Raw genomic sequence first — 22283 nt, forward strand, 5'->3', positions numbered from 1 at the left:
CCCAATAACACAGATATACACCTGAAAGCAAACTTGCCCTGAGTTCACTCTTTCTGACATTTCCCAAAGAATTCACACCTGGCTAATAGTTGAGGCCATGGGTTCCTGCTGCAGAGAACAGCTCTCCGAACGAAACATCACCATTATTCTCAGTGTCAGGAAACAGACAGACTTGAGTGCCTGGAGAGGAGGAATGACCCAGTGGCAGCCAGTGTGCCCTACTTAGCTGGGCAGAAGGCACCCCAGCTAGTGCAGCCTCTCAGTTTGTGGAGATGACCAAGCTTGGGATAAGCAGCAGGTGGCCCTAAATGCTAGAAAGCAGGGGCCCGTGCTAGTCAAAACGCTCCCATGGGATTGTCCACCCAGAGGAGTGTGAGCCTCTCTACATCAAGGCTGGGCACGCAGAGGCCAGCGGTTCCCTGGAATTAATGCTCTGTGTGCATAATTCATCCATCACTCACTCCATGAGAGTCTGGCTACTAGGTCCACCTGCCTCCCCATGTCGGGGGTGCTCAGTCCTTGGCAACAGGCACAATCTGAGGGAATCCTTGATTTTGGTATATCCCACTGCAAAGCAGAGAGGTCTGTTGAGCTCTAGAGAACATGAAGTGGGCATCGTGGATGCCTGGAGCATCTTGTCCTTAGATGTTCACGCCGTGGATCCTGCAGGTCATTCCTCTCTACCTAGATCTTCTGGAATCTGTCAGAGCCTCTGGCCATGGGTAAGTCACAGTCTCTGTGTGTAATGGAATGGTCACATTTCCATTTAATTGATTTTTTTTCAAATTTTCTAACTGTTTTAACAGCTCATACACATAAATGGGAAAGAAAACCAAGATGATAGGCATTGACAAGAAAGGTTCCTTCCTTTCTAAATTCACCCTTTCCCTTCCCCAGAGACGACTGCTATTCCCAGCGTGTGATATATCTTGCAAAGACAGCTCCCACCCCACAAGCATGTCCACTAGATTGGAAGGCCTCTAAAAGTAAGGATTTCAGTTTTCGCTGTTCCCTTAGGTGCCCCCAACACCAGAAAGAGTGACTGGCATAGGTTGAATGAATGTATAAATCAAATGTATTTCCTGAGTTCACATTTTGGTAAATCAAGTCTCAGTTGTTTGCCTTTATTTTATCTTCTGGCCAGATGTACCTTCAGTGGACAGTGGCTCTGTTTCCTCAACCCAGAAAGGAGGATAACCATTATTACCTGCCTTTCTGGGTTGCCATGGAGCAGATGAGAGCATATGGAAGTGTTGGTGGTTGTCATGTACTGACTGCCTACTCCAGAAAGAGCAGTCTCCACGGTGGTCCCACTGCACCCTGTTCTCCCAACAGCTACCCAACTGGTGAAACACATTACTGTGCTTACTGGTCTACTGTTTGCCTCCCTCTTTAAGAGAACAGATAGCCCAGAGCAGGGACCATCTTCATTAGCTCTACAGTCCCAGGACCTAGTATTCTCTAGATAAGTAAATACATAATGCTTCCAATGAGGGAAACCAAGGACCAAGGGGAGATGGAAGAGAAGATTCAGAGACATTCATTCTCAGTTGTGCATGTGCGGGTAAACTCACACCAAAGGTTTACAATAAAAGAGAAAGATAAAAGCCCCAGGGTTAGCAACTCGAATAAGACGGTGAGTGCACTTGATTGTGAAAATGTGAGTGTTTCAACGAAGCTAGGTAATAAGGAAAATCAATAAAACTGTCAGCACTGGCCAATTTCAACTAGATAAAAGAATAAAGTAATTGGTCCTGAAAGACAACTCTCTAAATTAGGTTAGATGAATAGAAATACCCTTTTGTTTTAAGCCAAATCACAAGGACATCAACAACAGTAAATGATTAAATTATAAGCCACTTTGACCCAGTATGATCTGAGCTGCAAACATGAATTTCCCGAAACAATCTTCTTATAAAGAAGGCACAGAGATGATGTATAGCAAGACAACAGAGGCAGAATCAGAGACCATGCCAGGAAACATGGGGCTCACTTCTTTACCAAGGATCTATTATAAACCCACCCTTTCTATAAGCTTATTTCTTCAACATGACTCCTCCTCCTTCCATTAGTTCATTAGTAAAACAGGCACACAAGTCAATAGAAAATGCACATCTCTGCTCCCTTAATGGCAGAGAGGAAGGAGGCTTTGGGAGTGATCCTAAAGAGCCCTGCTCTCCAAACACTCAGGATTCAATTCTGTTTTTCATCTGCTAATGGTTGGCAGTTGGTGTTGTTAACCGTGGATGATTCATTTCAGAGGAACTGCTGTGCATCTCGAGCCTATTTGGAAGGAAATGAGGGTTTCTTGGCTTATTTCTCATCAAACACTTTAGCATTGTCTCTCTGTGACATTATAAACCCCTTAATGGGGGTTTGGTACTCACTGCTTTCAAGCTGACTCCCCCTGTCTCATCTGGTGCATATGGCCACTTCTAGGAACAGGCATGTATTCCATCAGGACAAAGAATGGAGCCAAAAATCTGGAGACTGAGTATCAATGGCAAGTAGTTATGCAGGGTGGGGTACACATTGCAAAATCGATGTTTTTGAACATCTGGCTTTTGTTAATTTCACTCTTATCAAATGCTGTGGCTGTTTCTGTTCTCCACACGCTACTGGCAAATCCAACTTGTCCATGAATGTCTGGGGACCCTGTGGGGTGAGAAGGACCATGACTTTATTGCCTGAGCAACTCAGAGAAGGGAGAACGATCAGCTCCTTAGAGTGGGTGCCTGGCTTTGACGTCCCCTATTTGGGAGGGTAAGGGCTCTCTTTAACCTCTCAAGCAATGTTTCTCATTAGAGACTGAACAGAACTTGAAAAGAGCTTTTAGAGTGGGAATGTCAGGGCTTGATGCTGGGACACTGGCTAGACAGGCTGGAGAGGAGGAGAATGCTGAGGGTGGTAGAGTGCTTACCATGGGCCGCCACGAGACTGCTGAGGGAGGTCCAAGAGAACATGCAGAACAGACCACAAAGGGATGCCTGTACCTGGGCTTGGCCTTCTAATCACCTAATAAGTCCTGTGCTTATTAAATGGGCTTTACTCCATGTCCCAGACTTGACCAAACTTGATCTGCAGCATCTCTCCTCCCTGGGGGCCAAGGTGAGTGAGAGGCCTCGACCATGAAGACACATGCTTTACCCTTTAAACACAGCTCAGTCATTTAAGGTATTTCATTTTCTTGTTTGCATAGCATGAAAGTCTCTATCTACAACACTGATGACTGTTTCTTTGAAAGCTCCTTGAGAACACAAATTGCACCTATTTAATTTACGGTGTCAATACCAGCCTTACCTAAAAATAAGAAAGCTGTCTTTGATAATGATGACATGATCCCCTCTACTCAGAACGGCCTCCTCGCGTCTTCTCCGTCAATCCAGTCTACCCGTTTTTTCCTTTCAGCCCAAGCCCTACCTCTTCCTTGAAATTCCCTGCATTATTCCAGCTTCAATTTATTCCCATTTGGAGAACTCCAGGTGACACCCAATTAGTCACTCAATGTAATATTGACTTGCATTGTTTCCTAACGCTTTTGTCCTGTAACTATCTTCAAATATATGAAGGGCTTTTACCCAGGGCCAGTGACAGTATGGGAACCACATGTTCATATCCAAGGTAAGTCTGGGGTTCCTAATTGAATTTCAAGCTCCTTGAAGTCAAGGGCCATGTGTTCTTGTAAACACCATCTCTCACTTTCCACTTCCCAGTCCCCAAACTCAGCACGGGCACCAAATTAAACACATTTGTTAAAGTGAATTGGTGAGTACTGTTCACTTGAATGAATGGTTCTTCTTAATTACCTGACAATCAGAAGGCATCAGATTAAATACTACAGAAATTCTAAGGAAAAAGGTAGAATTCTTGTGAACCGAAGCTTCAGTGGGACTCTGGGGTCTGAAAGATGTTATCTAGATAGAAGCCTCCCACTGGTTGAGGCAGAGTTTCAAGAGGAAGTCCCACCCCTCCATTTCGACCCTGAAGGCACTGCTCTAATGCTTACCATGGACACAGGTAAGACAGATTACAAACCTGCTGAGGTTTGAGTCCAGTCTCGTTGCAGAACCAAGACTTAGTTATGGATTCTTTCTGTAGAGAGAGCCTGAGTTCCTGAACTGCGACCATGGAAGTTTTCATTTCTGAGAGTGGAGAACAGATCTGCTTATTTATAAAAGGGACTCTCTAGGTCATCTCTGGATTCAAAAATAAAAACTTTACCTTCCTATTTCTGTAAAAAGCATTCTGAAGAAAAGAACTAAAATCTTAAAAGCAGCAAGGAGGTCTCTGTCATGTTGGCAAACTCATTATTGGGGCCATGACTGGGGCCATGGTCCAGGTCAGGACCCAACAGGGCCTTGTAATCAACTGTTTGGCCTTGGGCACGTCACTTGACCATCTCTCCAAACACGGAGGTAATACTTGCTCTGCACATGTTACAATTTTAGAATGAAGCAAATCAGGTGCGATCGTATCTGTTTGTCTGCGCAACTTGAAAAAAGTCCAGAAGAGAGCTGCAAAGGTGAGGTAAGATTTCTAAACTATCTCTTCAAAAACGTTAAGGGATTTGATTGATTCAGCCTGAAGAAGAGAGATTTAATAACTGTCTTCAAATATATGAAGGGCTTTTACCCAGATCCAGTTAGAGTGTGGGGACCACATGTTCTCAGCCTGCATTGAGCAGAGAGGGCACAAGCCCAGGCTCTGACAAGGAGACATTTCTAACACTAAGGGCCACAGGACACAGACAAGCTAGACAGTGTCCTTTTGGGAAATACTTCATGAGGGGAAAGACAGGGAAGAACGAGAAAGACAGAAAATGGGGCAAAACTATGGCAAATGTCTGAACTCTGTAAAAAGCAATCTCCTAGCCCCTGCTAGATGTAGATATTATTCTATAAATTGCCTCTTTGTCACTTTGCTCTTTTGAATATGCCATGTCCTGGATTGAGAAACCTGCCCTCAAATTCTTTCCCTGGATACCCTGCCTGCTGCTCCTTCTTGGGCACTGGGTTAGTGCTTTCCCCACCTCCTGGCCCTCAGGTCTCCAGGGCCCTGAGGATATGTATATGCCAGGGCACTGTCCTTAAAGCAATCCCATCATGGTACCTACCATAGATCTGATTATCCCTAGTGATGGGTGAGAAATCTGAAACTCTCAACTAGTAAAAAGGAGAGCCAGGATTTATATTCACGATTGATGGACTCCTAAGGCTGTGCTCTTTCTACTCTCTCTGCTGCTGGTCCCAGAGAGGAGGCAGAATGCTTTCTGCAGCCTGTGGCCTCAGGAAGAAGGGGGGGGGGGTGGCCCCTGCGCCCTGCTCTCCATCTTCCGCTTCCGCAATCTGCACTCACTCCTGAACCTGATCAAACTGCATCATTTGTTGACAGGTGTGCTGCAAAAATCACTCTAATTATTTGGTATCTTCGGCATTTTATTGGGGAAACAGTTTGGTGATCCCAACATACCACTAAGGCCCACTTCTTGTTCTGTCTATTGTGGTCTACACTCTGAAGAACTCTCCTGGGTGAACACACCTGGAAGGAATGCGGGGGAAGAAGAGCCTAGAAATCCCCAGGTCAGGCTCTGATTGCCCCTCCCTGGGAGCCTGCAAATAATGGCTTATTATCTTGTTTTAAACAATAGAAATAATATACAAATTACATCACAACAAAGGAAGAAATACTAACTAATACGAACAACAGGAAATAACAATTTGCACAATTGAGGATTATATACATTGTTGTTTATGCATCTTTTACCTGGGCTAATTATGCTCTGATTTAAGTATCTGGTGAGCCTGTAATGCCATGTTTACCAGGAAGCCACATGCTCATTAGTTATGATAAAAGCAAACACTAAGAGGCATCTGAGCCTCAAGGGTTGTACAAAACATTCCAAGGCGGTTTGCTACAAGGGATAATATACATAAAGTGCCTGACACAATACCTGTCAACAGCTTCTTCCGGCTACAGATATTAGCCAGCCCTCAGCCTGGAACTCTGATAGATGTCTATTCAAATTACACCGAAGATCAAAATTTCACGACCAGAAATGACCTGAACTGTCATCCAGCCTGACCCCTTACGTCGGGGGTTAGGTTGCCTGGTTTAGCTAAAGCACACACCGTCAAATCCCATTATGATGAACCACACAGGACATGCAAGCAATGGAATTTTATTAGACAGTCAGAAATCACATTAGCTCCAGCTCCAGCAGACGTAAAAGTCCAGGCCCTCTACAGTGTGTTAGCAAGAAAAAGAATCCTTTGGCACATCCCAGAAGAAGTGGGTGTATTCACACAGTCTCACCCCCACACCTCTCTCTGAGCTCCCTGGTATTTGCATGTGTTGTAAAGTTTGTGCAAATATTCTATGATTTTTTTTTCCATTGATGGGACTGGAGCACTTGAAACAGGCGCTCTGAGGGGATGCGTGATGGCAGAAAAATAGAGTCGTGAAAATGTCAGCTATGCCTCATTTCAACTCTCTTTCTCACCCTTTCTTAGAATACAGAGTTAGGACTTTTCACTAAAGGAAGAGACTTAAATAAGAACCAATGAATGTCCACAGTCTGGGTGTAACAACCATGTTTCACACTGGACCCTTCTCATACAATCTAGGTAACAAACGTTGTGGCTTCTCATTCTCTGTTCCCTTCCTCATCCTCCCAACCCTTCCAAAAACAAAACCACCTCTGGACTAGGAGCCCTCAAAGTCCCAGCTGCAGGACTAGGGGAACAGACGTGTAGAATACAAACAGAACACACCAAGATCAGCTTCTTCGAAGAGATTGCTGGAAGCCCTTCCCACCATCTAGAAAAAGAATTCCAAATTCAGGAACAGCAAGAGAAAAAGAGCAGAAAAACTTCTCCTTTTCTTCAGAGCAACACATGCTAGTACTTTCAGAGTCTGGCATGTGTCAGCATTTCTAAAGTAAACTCTATTTTCTTTAGATGAAAGAGATTAAAAAAATAGCCTAAGAATTCAGCCCAGTGAAAACTGCTTTGGCCATTCACATGCAAGAAGCCATAGAAGCAAGAAGAGAAAAAATCAACTGCTTCTGATTTATTTATTCATTCATTTGCCCATATCCTTTTCCTCCAATGTAAAAAAGGACACTTTTTACCATTTTACAAGTCATTAATCTCTTCAAACAAAAAAATAATCCAAGCCTTCCATTGGTTGCCCAGTATCTTGGCACAGGAAAAAATATTTAATTAATTATCCTGTTGCATGTAGGCTATGTAAGGAAAAAGGGGGACTGCTTTTGCTCATCAAATGTTTTGCCAGTCAGGAGACCGCTGTAATACCTTTTATTCTGGTAAATTTGGGATCACACGCTATGTTAAGTAATGCAAGGCTTTAACCCCTGGGGCTTTACTTCTTAATCTGGGTTGTGGATACACTGGTACCCATTTTATTATTCTTTAGGCTCTTTTGTACATCTTAAATATTTCATACGAAATAGTGTTAAATCTCCACATCTTCTACAACAGTTTCTATTCTTGGCTGTTCAGAGCTCAGAGCCGAGAGGGAAAGTTGGAAACGCCCAAATGTAATTGCAGTAAAGAGCGGAAAATGTAAGAGACCAATTTTGGAAGGATGTTTAAAGTTTTAAACCTATGCCAAATAATTGAGATCTATTAAGAGAGGACTGAATTCTATTATGAGTTCCATGTACACACAATTATTAAATTATTCTGAACACCTGTTGAAAGTGGGTGATAAATTAGCCAAATGAAAATCATCAGGCTCCGCTGTCAAGCACATCACCTGACCAGCTCCTTCAAATTTGCTTGTGTGGTCCCTCTTCCCATGACTGAACCTTAAACTGGAGCTTCATCCCTCAAGTAGGCGTGTGGGGCTGTGACTTTGTGCTTTTAATCCCCCGTGTTCTGGGGAGGTGCTGTAAGAGTCCCAGGTCTTCCAGCCAGGAGCTGAGGGACCCGAGTGTCTGCCATTCCCTTCAGGCCACAACCTCTAAATGTCATTTTTTTCTCATCGCCAAGAGGAACCCACCTTGCTCTACCCCATCTTTCTGCCATAATATTAAGCCAACTGTTTTGTCCCCTGTCCACAGAGAGGATAGGAAAGATGGTCCCAACAACTAAGTTTCAGTCCTAACTCCCAGCCTCCCTCAAGCCCAAGTCTGCCACCATCTCCCTGTTCCCACGTGGACAAATTTTTACCATCCAGTCTTCCCTCCTACCCCGACTGCTCTGCCCTCACCACACAGCCTTGAAAGGTAGTAAGTGAGCAAAGACAAGATGGAGAGAAGAAGAAAGAAGGAAAACCCAACTCTCAGAGAACATCTATACCCTGTCTAATCAGCCAGTGGGGAGCAGATGTCCTCACCCCATTATTTCTCTTTAAGGGCAGAGCTTTTCGCTTGCGTAAGGAACTGGTAAAATAAAAAGGAACACTTCTATAAAGGCTCTAATAAATAAGATTCTGAAATTTGACAACTTATTTGTTTCCTTTCTGAATACTGTTAGACCAACTGGTTTTACTTCCTTCCACTGCACACACACGCAACACCCCCCCAGCCCCCACAAGCCTTCAGGGAGAGGCTGCCACTCCACTGAAGCCTGCCTGAGCATCACCCGTGTGCAGAACGCCTGCTTTACTGGCCTCACTCCGTTAAATGGAAAATCTTCCCTCTGCTCCACCAAAGTTAACAGATGGCTGGTCCCTTTTGGTACACAGACGAAAGCATCTTCGAAATAACCTTTTCCTTTAAAGATTGCCAACTAATTAAATGTCACTGTAATATGTCCCAGCCAAAGAGGGAAGGGAGAGACCAAAAGACAGAGGGTCAATGGACGAGAGGTCACACTCTCCTACCTTCACCCGACGACCCCGAGAGATCAATGATCACATACACTCTTCCTTCCGGCTCCAGATCAATCTGCAATCAAGAAAATGACAGTGACTCTGTTAGTGCATGGTGGGGGCAACCCGAGAGTTCCAAGACCTTTCCAGCCCACACTGCTAAAACCTAGGGTCACAGCCCCATTCATGCCATCAGCCTACAACATGCCAAGTGCTGAGTGAAGTAGGGATGAAAGAGAAGCAGCATCTATGGAGCATCTACTATGTTAGGGAAAGCAGTAACGAGGAGGTCTGATGCACACCCAAAAGGTAGTGTCAACACAGTGGTTCCCAGCTGGAAGCAATTTTGCTGCATAAGGGAGAGTTGGCACAGGAGACACATGACACAAAAAACATTTTGGGGACACAGAAATATCTGGAGACATTTTTGACTGTCATGCCTGGAGAGGAGGTGATGCTACCGGCATCTAATGGGTGGAGAACAGGGATACTGCTAAACACCCTACAGAGAGTCGCCACAACAAAGAATTATCCAGTTCCAAATGCCAGTAGTGTCGAGGTTGATGTTCAAACTCATGAAACCCTGTGTTATCCCATTTCACAGATAAGGGATCTCAGAGTTCCCCGGTAAGTGGCAATGCTGAGATTCAATGCCAAGACTATCTATAGGCGCCCCTGTTCTTTATACTCCACAAATTGCTCACAGGGAGATAAAAGCATAAGACACTATTCCTGCTCTCAAAGTGTTTACCATCTCATTGGGGTGTTAAAAGAAACCAGAGAACAATGCTGAACACAGCTTAATGATGAGAGATAGAGAATAACTGATACACAGTATCTGGTGAGCCTGAAACTGTAAAAGAGCAGCCTGGGATGACTTCATGAAGGCAAGAAAGGGAAGGCATTCCAGGTGGAAGAAGCAGCATCAGCACAGGCTGGGCATGCAGTGCTGACTGTGGGAGACTGAGGGGCCCCCGTGCTCAGGGGATGTGCTGGTGCGTGTGTTTTGCAAACCCCAGACTCTACCAGGGTTGTAAAGAGACAGCCAATAGTGCTAAATTCTCACCATCAACCTTCTTCACCAACCCTCACTCCCTCCTTCCCCACCACCCAATCCACAGTTTACTTCCATACAGAACCAAGCTAGTGGGAAAAGTCAGAGGGACTGGGCCTCTTGCAATCGATATCTTTCCAAGGTCTGAACTGCCCTTACAGAAACTGTTCTCCACGAGAGAGAGTCGCAACTCCAGAAATCCCGGACCGCCGAGTACCCCTGGTACCCACCCCAGCCTCCGCAATCCCATCTGTCTCTGCAGCGCTCCAGTTGGCTCAGATGTGCCTGGCTGGTCTCCTCAACAAGCTGCGACTTTCTTGAGGGCAGGAACCACTTGTCTCTCCTTTTCTTTTGAGTAGGCACACATTTAGCAAGTACTACTTAGGAAGGGTCAGCCCTGGTGAACATCTCCACCTCCTCCAAGGTCAAGGGCAGTTATTGCCTCCTCTCTGAAGCCTTTCCAGATATTCCCAGTCAGAAGTAATTACCCCCTCATTCTTGTTCCCACAGTACACATACATATCTCAACCACAGCTCCCATTAAGCTTTGATATGTGGTCTGTAGGTCTCTCTCCTCGGCTGTGACAATCCTATTTGCACCTCTAGTGCTTAGCTTACTATCTGATGCTCGGGAAACACCCAATAAACCTTTGTGGAGGTGGGAAAAGGCTCAGAATTCCCAGAGCCTATTCTGGGATCATTTGACCCTCCAAGCCCGTTCCCCAGGAAGGCAGGCAGGCAGGTCACCTGCACCAAGGTGATATTCCAAGAAGGCAGGAAGGGAAGAAGAGGCAGCTGTATCAGGAGCACCATATACTCCCTATAAGGTAAAAGCTCACCTTGAACTGATGCTCGCTGGGTCTGTCCTCTTGACATCTCACTCCACTCCTAATACAGGTTCCCTGAGCCATTCATGAACCCCACTTTATTTCCAGACTCAGCCATTAGTGGCTGAAAGGGCTTAATGTTTCCCTCAAAATTTTAGTTCCATCAACAAGGGTCTTCAATGCCCCCCAGGTGAGGCCCCTGTGACATTTCAGGTGCTCTGACAGGGCAGGGAGGGAGGGAGGGAGAGCAGGGAACTGTCGAGTGGCCTCACAGGGGCCTCTCACCTGGGTTGAGGATCTTGAACGTAGAATACAGATGAGAACCAAATAACACACTAGTGATGCCAGGAGATCACTCTCCCTATCCCTTCTGCCCCAAAAGTCCGTGATTTTAGCTTTCTGGGTAAAGAAAATGTCCTCCAGCACCCTCACCCCTAATAATGATCCCTGCCACAGCATAAGTTGGCCACTGCCCTGAATTACAAACAGGAAAACCAACAGTCAGCTCTACTGAAGAGAGCCCAACCAGAATCCTGTCCCCGCCACAGTTCAAAAGTATCAGGGGCCCCCTTGTCCAAAAGCATGGAATTTAAATAATGTATGCCTTTTAGAGATTAGATCATTCCTATTAAACCCTGCCGGCAAAAAGAAACACTTTCTCATATCCTCCAAGTCAAAGATTTCCCACGGCTGTGGATTTCACTGGCAAAGTACAATGGTATCTGAGAAAAGCAGGGAGGGAGACTGAAGGAATGAGATGGGCTATGAGGCATATCGGCAGGCAGGCGGCGTGCCTATCTTTGCAAAAGGGGAGTGAGAACTCATGGCAGGGGGGACAGGTCATGGATGATAAAATGAATTAGGATATTAACATTCAAGATAGCAATCAGAAACCATTTTAGCACCCACTGCTGCCTCAATGCCGATGAACGGCATTTCCAAACAGAAAAATAGAAATTAAGCTATTAAACATGCCAAAAGCAACAAAGAGCTTTGCAGCCTGGGCAGATGGCCGCAGAGCGCTGGCTGAGCCCCAGCCAGCTGAGTGAGGAACCTCTGAGAATCCATCCAGGGTGGTGGGACTTCAATGTGGATGGCTGGAGGGGTTATCAGGTACAAAAGAGGGTGGCAGGCATTGCAACTTCATGGCCAAATTAGTTTAATCACAAATCCTGCTCACAATTATGTGGTCCGGATGATGAAGCAATGTAGGTGCCCAGCCCTGCACAACCCCGGCAAGCTGAGAGTCGGCATCGCCACCAGGCAGCTGGCACTACATAAAAGCAGAAACCCTCCCTCCTCCCAACCACTCCTGGGGTTAGTTTCAGCCCCTTCTCCCAGGCCCCAGGTTCCTCCCAATTCTCCCAGATGCAAGCCAATTTATCAACTCTCCTTGAACCTCATACCTATACTTGATGTGCTTTCTCAGATACTGCCTTTGTTTTCTTTGACTATGATTCTTTTTCAACCTCCAGCACCTTTGGCTATCCCTCCAGCTGAGGCCAGAAGCAAGGCAGCAGAACCATGGGGGAGCCAAACACAGCCTTTGGAATCAGACCAGGGCTGAATCCCAGGCTTGTCACTTACAGGCCAGGTGATTATTTATTCTCCCTGAACCTCAGCCTCTGTCTCTTCATCTGTGAAACAAGTTGTTGTAGAAATTCCACAAGACACACATGCAAAGCACCTGGCACTCAGGAGTTGCTCAGCACATGGTGTTTAAGACTGAACTGACTGGTTTTCTGGCCTGAAGCAAGCAACTCTCTTCTCTAAGCCTCAGAATGCTTCTCCGTGAAATGGAGCTAATAACAGGTCCTGTGACATTTGGGCTGTCCTGATGTTAAATGCGAAAATCTATGTACAGTGCTTAGTATAGTGCCTGACCCAGAATATGCAGTAATTGTACTATTATTAAAAAGCCAAGTCTTTTAATCACTATTTAGTCCAATGTTCTTTCTACTCTATCAAGCTCCCCCCAACCTCTCCCAAAAGGCGTTTTCTTACCCAAAGTTGATGTTATTACCTGTTATTCCAGGACCATCTGATGACTTTACAGTGTTGTGAATATCAGATGTAGAACTAAGGTGAGAGGTTCACATCCAGCAGCAAAAAAGGCTATAGCCCTGGTCATCAGAGGGTCTTGAAGTGATTATAAGAGGAAGAGGAGAGGAGGGTGACCACGTGTTGTCTGAGCACCTACTAGGTCTGGGACACAGCTGGAAGTTTTACCTGCATTAGTTCATCTAATCTCCTGTGAGGCCAGCAATACATATTCTCTACTTTTCAGACTGAAAAACTGGGCTTCAGAGAGCTTTCAGCCAGATTCCCACCGAGGGCTGCCTGGAGCACACATGAGAAATGACTGAGGTAGGTCCCGTCTCAAGCCCCAGGAAGCCTTCCCTGACAACCCAGACCCAGGGTTCTCTTAACTGCAAGCCTCCAGCTGTCCTCTGGTGCAACTGACTGGCTCCCCAGGTAGGTTGGTGTAAGGCAGAGCGATGCGTTGAAGACCTCACCTGTCCCCCAGAGCCCTTGGGGAAGGTCTGGGCATAAACAGGAGCTCCAATCTAGTGAGTCAGAAACAAAGCAAAGGGGAAAGAGCCCAAACCATAGAAACCATGAAAAGCAATTTTGAAAAGCGAAAAGAAACACAGGCTCTTTTTTGGGTGGTGCCTGACAATTCACAAAGCCTTTTACATCTGTTATTTCATTGATTCCTCACAATTAACTTGCAAGGTAACAAGGATTATTAGCCCAATTGCACATATGAGAAAACTGAGATTAAGGAAGATAAACACAGCTAGTGAGAGCACACACACACTGCACAACTGCAGGGGGCACCATTCACATGGTAGTCTCTGCGGATGAGTCCCCTGGAGCTGGACAGCCAGAGGTAAGTGACAGAGTTAGAACGCAGACCCTCAGCTCCTGACTCTCAGAGTCCGATATTCCGCCCACCACACCACACCTGACCTGCAAGGAGCTCTGACCATTGGGCTTGCACCCGACCCATGCAACTGGCTTGGGTGTTGCTGCTGTGTGTCACTGTGACCCACAGGTGTCTGCGTGCCTGTGTTTTGGGGTGACCGAGTTTGAGGCAAACGAGGTAAGAAATTCGCAGTCAAAGTTCCTCCTAACCATAGCCTCAACTTTCACTGGAATCCTCTAGGCAAACCTCTCCTCAGAACAGCCCACAAAGGTCACACATGCCCAATTCGAGTTTCGTTTCCCTTTCCACCTGTTGTCAGGCACTGAGGCCTAGAAAGAAGCAAAAAGTAAAGGGCGGGTCAGAAAAGGATGACTCCAGAAAGGAAAAGGAGAGGCTGGCACTGCCTATGTTGCACCAATCAAGTTCTAGGTAACAGACTTTCTTTTTCACTTGGAGGAGGGTGGGGAGGAAGGGAGGAGGAAGTAGGAGGGAGAAGAATGGAGAAGACTCAGGGGTTCTCACCCAAAGCAGAGGATCCAGTACCCAAGGCCTGTGCCCCTTTAGTGCTGGCTAGTGTCTCCTGGAGGCCCTTGGGCACACTCCTGTCCCCCGAGGTGCCTGCCACAGAAGAGGCAAGCCAGACAGAGCAGAAGCCCTTCCTGCAGCAGGCGTCCTCCTCGCTGCTGCTTTTTGGAAAGCACAAAATATGGAGGCACTACAATGGGCAAGTCTTGAGCAGCTGCTGGGTGCTGATTTTAGAGTTAGCCATCAATTAAATAAAGACTCTTCATTTGAGGGGCTTGCTCCTATTGGTAAAGTGCACTGGCTGATTAAAAAGCAGAGGAAGCACATGCAATTAAATATTTTTAAGGGTTCCACTTGATTCACAGGCTTCCAAGAGCACTTACTTTCATGCACTAAGAGGAGAGGAGGATTGCTTCTTTCTCTAACACCTTCCATGGTAATGCAAAGATATTACGTAGGCTTTAGTGTACATCCCTGCAGGGCACAGGGGAGGGATTTAATACACATTTGTACATATGGGCTCAGTGGATGAATGGCCTGACTTTAAACTAGATCTGCACAACTGAATCATGGAGATGATTTCCTTGGGAAGCCATCAACATGTATACAAATGTTCCTAGCAGCTTCATTCATAACATCCAAATACTGAAAACAACCTTAATGTCCAAGAACAGATAAATGAATAAGCAAACCATACTGCACCCATATGATAGACGTTTACTCAGCAATAAAGAATGAACTACTAGTAGATGCAACACAACGAACGCTAGGGGAAAGCAGCCAAAAGAGTATTTACTGTACTATTTTACTTACATGATATTCTTTTAGAACAGACAAAACTAATCTACAGTGACAAAAAGCCTACTGGTGATCTTCTGGAGGTGGAGGCACAGAGAATCATTCAATCATTTTCTGAATACTGTGTTTTACAATATTAAAGTATATATTCAATTAAAAACAAAACCAAAAACAAAAACAAAAAGCCAAAGAGCCACAGAAGAACTTTGGGTGAAGATGAAAATTTTCTATATGTTAATTGGGTGGTGGTTACATGAATGTATATGTTTATCAAATCATATCAAGCCACACATTTAAAATAGATGCATTTTTTTGCTTGTAAATGATACCTCAATGAAGTCATTTTTGAAAAAAGGAAAAAAAAAGAAGCCATCATTTCACATAAGGATTGCTCTACAATTTTCCTTTAAATAACAAATCATCTTCCCACCCTCAGGGCATTTAAAATTTCATATTCCATTTTTAAAAATAAAAGGGTTCATTCAGAGTTTTTCAAGAACACATCTGTCACACAACATGATGTACACCTACCTGTGTAGGCACAGATTCACACACCCACCCACGTGTGCAAAACACAGTCACAGGCACAGCCACCTTCTCTGTCTTCTGTGATCAAAATACAGCAATGGCAAGAAACACACATCCAAAATGTAGGCTTAAGAGCTTACTGAAATATCTAAATCTGTCTTTCTGTGTGAGGATCTCAATTTCCTCATATGCAAAACAAAAGAATTAAACCAAATGCTCGAGAATGGTTTTTAATGACCTTAAGGACTGAAATTATCTATGAATAGGAGACGGCTTAAATAAATTATGGGACATCATTTGGTAGATCACTATCCAAGTCCTAAAAAAAAATAGAAAGATCTAAATGTACTGACCTATATGAAACTCTCTCTGGGATACATTAACTGGGGGAAAAAAGCAAGGTGTAATGTGTGTATTATGCTAGGCTACCTTGTGAATAAAATGGGTGTATATGTGGGTATGCACACACACACCCACACACCCACACACTCACACTTGTTCTGCATAGATTATCACTAAAAGGAGCCTTAATCAACAGAAATCAGGGGTTGCCTCAAGGACTGAGGATTGAGGGGTCAGAAATCAGGAAAGGGGCATGATTCTTCAGGCTACGCTATTTTGGACCATTTGATTTTTAAAAATCGTGTCCTTGAGTTAACTTGTTACAAAATTTAAGTCAATACCTTTTTTCACTACCCATTACTAGCCTCCAATTCCCTCAAAGAGCTTCATCAATAAACGCCCCTCAAAACTGGCCGACATGTTGCTTTCCCACCCCCAGTAACCAGGTCCCAGGAACCAACCAGGCAGCAGCTATTGTCTCCGTGTGAAAGTCCAGTTCGCTGGACCAGAGGTCTACGTTACAGATCCCAGCTCTCCACAGGTTGCAAATGGAGTCAGCTCAAGTTTGCACCTGCTTCCTCTTTTCAACAGGCTCAGAAATAGACCCAGAGAGCTGGCCCCCTCTGATGACAGAGGTGGCTAAAAACAAATAAGTCTGTGTATGCAAATTCTTTCTCGAGCTGAGAAAACATCCAAAGGTGCCAATCCTAATGTCAAGAGTGTGATGGCTCACAAAGCATCGCTCAGTCATGGTGTAGTTTTACTCTCTTCTTTCATGGAAATGGCAGGACATGACTGTGTATCTTTCTAGAAGATGGTGATTGCAAACAGCAGGAAATGTAACCACTTAACCCCAGTGTTTGGAAGTAAAAAATACTCCACTACCCATCTGCATGTTGCATTTTGCTTTGCAGTGCTCTCTCTCGCTGGGTGTAATTGTACCTGTGTGTTTTATCCCTGTTTTTTACACTAAGCCAATTGCAGTGATTGAGAGTGAAGGCTCTGGAGCTAGCCTAACTGGGTCCAAATCCCGGCTCTGCCTGTTACAAGCTGTGTGGCGCTGGCCCCGATTTCCTCACCTACATGTTGAGAACGCCAGTGGCACCTGCTTCATAGTGCTGGGAGGATGAACTGAGAGGGTGAAGCACTTGGAGCGGTGCCTGGCTTACGGCTAGCATCCTCTAAATATCAGCTGTCAAGTCATTGTGCTTATTTACCGTCTAGACTGTAAGCCCCTCTCAGGCAGAGCCATGTATTCCCTTTGTGGGGGGTTCCACAGGTCTTGAGCCAGGGCTGGGCTCAAGGCAGGGGAATCGGTTGAGGTGCCAAGTGGAACTGAATGGATCCACATGGAACAGAGCCAGCTAAGTCGGGAGCACAGGAATGTGCAACCAGAAAAATTACCTCCAGACCAGGAACTTTTCTGTCTCTGTAATATCACAACCTAGCAGGACCTTTCACCAGCAGCGGCTCACAAAGATGTTGAGTTCCTGACTCCTGTAAGACATTATAACTGTTATTCAACACTTTGAGCTCTTCATGAAGAGAGACTCTTTTATTCACAATAATAATCACAACTCTAATAAACACCCTTTACGGAGCACTTTATGTGTGTTATCTGGGTGAGGGAGGCGATATCCTTATCTTTGGGAATCAGAAAATGGAGGCTCAGGGATTTAAGTGTCTTGCTCACATTCTCACAGTGTGAAGAAGAGGAGTCTGGATTAAGGCGGACTCTCCAACTCCCGACCCAATGCTCCCGTTACCTTGGGCCAGACAACGGCAGGGACTCAAGGAGATCCTGGAGCAAGAACACATCATGAGCTGTTCAAGGAGCCTAAGCTGTGTGCACAACGGGAGAACTGTTTCCTGGGCACAAGAACAATGAAAGCAAAGTTTTTCCATTGTCCTCCTGGAACTCATAGTTGAAGGAAACACCAACCCCACAGCAAAACAGCTGGGAGGCTCAGACTATGAGACAGAAACACAGGGCAGGATGCTCAGCTTCTAAGAATAAATGTCCTCCTGGAAATACTGCTGTATGGTGATTTTCTGCATATCAAGTCCTGTTTGCCACTGCTTTGCATCATATAGCTGGAACCATATCCTACGAGTAAAAGAAGGATCTTACAAAAATCACAGCAACACAAACCAAAAAACACACAAACAAACAAAAAAACCCCAGAAATTTTTAAAAATCACACAAGCATGGAATCTAAGAGTCATAAGCAACTTCAAAATCACTTGGTTCAATTAAGCAAAGAAATACAAATTTAAACAAGGGTAAGGTTTTCTTTTTCTTTTGCCTATCAAAGTAGCCCAAGTTTCTTTTGGGCTGTGTGTTCTTGTGTTATTTGTTTATTAAAATATAAACAAAAGTAAGTTCCATGATGTGTTCAGGTTTTAGAAATCAAAACTACGTGTGAACTTACGATGAGAAACAGCAGTCCCTTGCCCCGTACTCCCCAGAGGGAACCAATTTTAAAAATTTCTATTTGGGTTTTTCTGGTCACCGCTGCCATGTCCCTAAATAAAACGTTTGTACCTCAATTTCCTGATTTCTTATTTTAGACACTCGTTCTTGCCATGCTGCTGTGCTAGATAAGGATTAGTTCACTCACCACCTCACTCCACAAAGTAATTACACATCACAATTCTCAGTCCCTTCTCTCTTCTCTACAACTCGAAGAAGCAATCTGAAATGTCAGTTTCTTGTTTCATGAACTATAGACAGTATCCCTGGACCCTCCACATTCTAACTAGAGGACATGCGTGCTTCCAGCCCTCCCCAGGCTCTGCCCACCTCTGTCTTTCCTGTTAGACTCACAATGTTGACAACACTGATATCCTCTTCTAATTGTAGTTCAGTTCCATGTTTTGTGTAATTGGTTCTGAAATCTGAAAACGAATTAAGTGTTTACTCAGTATTATAACTTTGTAAATGATATCACATACACTTTCTTTTCCACGGGCTCAATGTGACAACCCATGTGCCACTCAATGGAGAATATACTGAGCATCATTTTAAATGGATTCCTTTTTTTTTTTTTTTCACTCTACCAGTTGCCTTTTTCGGATTCTCAAGTGTTCCCTGGGTCCATTTCTCTCAGGGTCTGCCCTTTTGGAGACCCTCTCCCTAATCTAGAGTGACTGCTCTCTGGTCCCCTGCTAAGCCATAGTACTGAGATTTATTTTCACTGATCTGCTGGGTGCAGTCCTGTTGATGGAATCCATCATCTTATCTGTTCTAGGCGATCCCCTTGTCTTTGCCAATTAACTACATTCTGATTGAAATATTGTTTAAGAGTACATAGAAAGCCAGCTTTCTAAGACCTTGCATGCCTGTCCTCACACATGATTGATATTTTGGCTGGATATAGAATTCTAGGTCAAAAAAAATCATTATCTATCAGAATTTTCTTCAAACATAAATATTGCCAATGGACTGTGATGTCAGCCTGGTTACTGTGGTTTAGTAGGTGACTTCATTTTATTTTCACTTTCTGGAGGTTTTAGGATCTTCTTTTAATCTCAGTATTCTGAAATTTCACAATGATGTCTTAGGGTGTCCTTTTTTGAATCATTGCACTTGTTCTTTTGATTTATTGGATTTGTGGGAGATATTCTTCTATTTGTTCTTTGCTATTGGCCTCTTCATTTTCTCTATGACACTCCTATTATTTGGATCAGTAGGATTAATCCCTATGTCTCTTTACCTTTCATTACATACATTTCCATCTCTTTTCTCCTTTTAGTCCATATTCTAGATTTCTTTGACTTTATTTTATAATCCTTCCACTGAACTTTTAAATTTCTAACGATAATATGCTGAGTTTCCAGACGTGCCTTCCTATTTTCTCTGGCTCCTTTCTCATAGCATCCTTTTCTTTCTTTTCTTTTTTCTTTTTTTTTTTTTTTTTTTTTTTTTGGTTTATGGACACAAGATATTTCTGTGAACACAGGGTTAGAGACTGGGAGCCGGCCATGATAGCAGGGGGTTCTCACGCCAGCTTTGCTAGTTCTCCCCCAAACCATTATACCATTTCTTTTTAAAAGAACCTTCTAATTTCTGACCCTGGGAGTCAAGGTCTGGGTCCAGGTCCTTCAGTAATGAGAGTAATGAGTATACCCACTACACATATCACATACAGACCTTCAAATAGTCATTTGTTTTCAGCTGCACATCTCACTCCTGCCTCTGGGGTAACTACAGTCTCCATGCCTGGAGCTCCTTAAGGGTTCTGGGGCTCTCGGCTAGGCTCCAGGACCTTCCACACACGTCCTGGGCTATGCTGTCCTTGTACTTCTATTCTGTTCCATCACTGCCTCCCTGCCCTCCCCTTTCATCTCCTAGAAATTCACTGAAATAGTTTGGATGGTGGCATCTTTCTGCTCACTTGTTATAAAATTTTACCCCCTCCGCAACTTTTTTCCTTTTCTATTATTTAAGTGAGGTCTTGAGTAGACAGAGAAACACATTTTCTCCAAGACCACCTTGAATAGAAATTCCAAAAACGTATCATCTTAAATGATATTATGCAGGGCTGTGAGAGTGGAGGAGAAATAGGCACCTTTACACACTGCTAATGAAGTATAAATTGGCACAAAATCTGTAGGGTGCTTTGGTATTATATAACAAAAATCCTTTGACTTAGCAATTCTGTTTCTGGGAATTTATCCCAAATCACACACGTGCAAAAAGATTTAAATACAAGGATGATTATTACAGCATTTCCAAGGGTGTAAAATTAGAAACGAATTGTCCAATAATAGCAAACTATTTAAATAAATTGTGGCATATTTGAATCATTAGATACCATGCCATCATGAAAAAGATCTTATAGAATCATATTTAATGACATGGAAAGATGTTCAAAATATGGTATTAAAAGTGGAGTAAAAAAGAGATTATAAAGGACTATGTATACTATGATCCGACTTTTTAAAAATAAAATGTGTATGAGTAGGTACATACACAAAGGAAAACCAATTATCTACAGGGGGATGGAACGATGTGTGATTTTTCTTTTGTATATTGCCATAGTTTTTCTAAATTTTGTCTTTGCTCTACTTTCTTCTGTAACTATAATTAAAAAATCAACCAATAAACTCGTTGTTGCTTGAAGAACATTATGTAATTCAATACATATCAATCCCCTCATTTACAAGTAAGGAAACAGGCCCAGTGAGATTAAACAACCCACTCAGGGATCTCAGTAAATTACCCATAGTTGGAAAAAAAAAAAGATATTCTGTTGTCCTGATTTTCACGGCAGAATTCTTTAAGGTGCAAGTTAAAAATGAGACAAATTATGTTAAATTTACCTTTTTCTTTAAACGTGTAATTTTCTGGTCAAATGGTAACAGCACTGCTCGGTCCTAATCACCAGTTATGAGTGGTTAGTGGCCAGGCATATTCCTTAGTTGGATACAGTTAGAAACTTTTAAGAGAAGCTTTACTAGCTCAACCGAATAGAATCCACCAGACTAAAAATCCTTTGCTTTGATCAAATCTCCTTCTCTATACGATGGTGTTCCTCCATTTTTGTGGGGTGGTGTGGCCCACATTTTTATACTTTATACTGTTAACCTTTAAACTACCTTTCACGTAACAAACTTTCATAACCACATAGCCTTTGTCAATCACTCATGAGCAAACATTTCCACTATGACATGACCACACAGGGCTGTCACCTAGCCATGCATGTCACCAGCTTTGTTTCTACAGGAATCTTTTGGAATATATTCTCCCACTTGTCCTCAATGTTCTCTAAAACATATAACTTTTTCAAAAATTTATAAAAAATTAAAAAATGGTTCTTGGTTCTATGAAAACCAAGCATAGGTCTCAAACTCATGTAATAGAGAGAAAAATGGAATTTACTAGGCATGTCAAAATTAGTAAACTCTTACTCTCAATTGGACGTTCATCAGTTGACTGTTGAATTTTAAAGGAAATATTTTTTTTTAACTTTTAGACTTTGTGTCAAAATGGTGAAAAAGATGTATATAAGAAGTCTGGCATAACTTGCAGTTTTCTGGAAAAAAAAATCTACCTTAACAGGTAACCTAATGAGCAAGTGGGAATGTTCAAGTGGGTTTTTTCAGTAAATAAATAAATATACAAGTTCCTAGGTACAAATAATAGATGAAAGCAGTGACTATCTATTCTCTGAAAATGGGCAACTCTCATTACAATTCTCTGCTTGTTTTCTACATCTTTATGAAACCCCGGGCCTTATAAAATGAACAGGCTAATGCAGCTGAACTCACAAATTAGACTTACGTGTGCTGAAGCTCCCACCAATATCTAAAATAGAAGGGAGGATGTTTCCTGAATCACACAGCAAAGGGAACAGAAAATTGTCTGTTCAAGTCCGAATGTCAGAATAGTTCTGAACTCGGGGCCTTCTGTTGTGGACATTAGACTCCCATATGATATTCT

At 43.6% G+C, this 22283-nt stretch overlaps 1 protein-coding gene across 4 annotated transcripts in view; it reads right to left on the reverse strand.

The window, feature by feature from the left end:
* The window catches only part of PRKCE (protein kinase C epsilon), a 472047-nt gene that overhangs the window by 287205 nt on the left and 162559 nt on the right, over positions 1-22283 (reverse strand). For all 4 annotated transcript variants that reach the window (XM_064494525.1, XM_010997167.3, XM_031466941.2 and 1 more), the window contains one exon: positions 8848-8911. In XM_064494525.1, coding sequence (XP_064350595.1) covers positions 8848-8911 — 64 coding nt within the window. The remainder of the gene's footprint in view (positions 1-8847; positions 8912-22283) is intronic.

Source organism: Camelus dromedarius, chromosome 15 (genome assembly GCF_036321535.1).
Source record: "Camelus dromedarius isolate mCamDro1 chromosome 15, mCamDro1.pat, whole genome shotgun sequence".
Lineage (NCBI taxonomy): Eukaryota > Metazoa > Chordata > Mammalia > Artiodactyla > Camelidae > Camelus > Camelus dromedarius.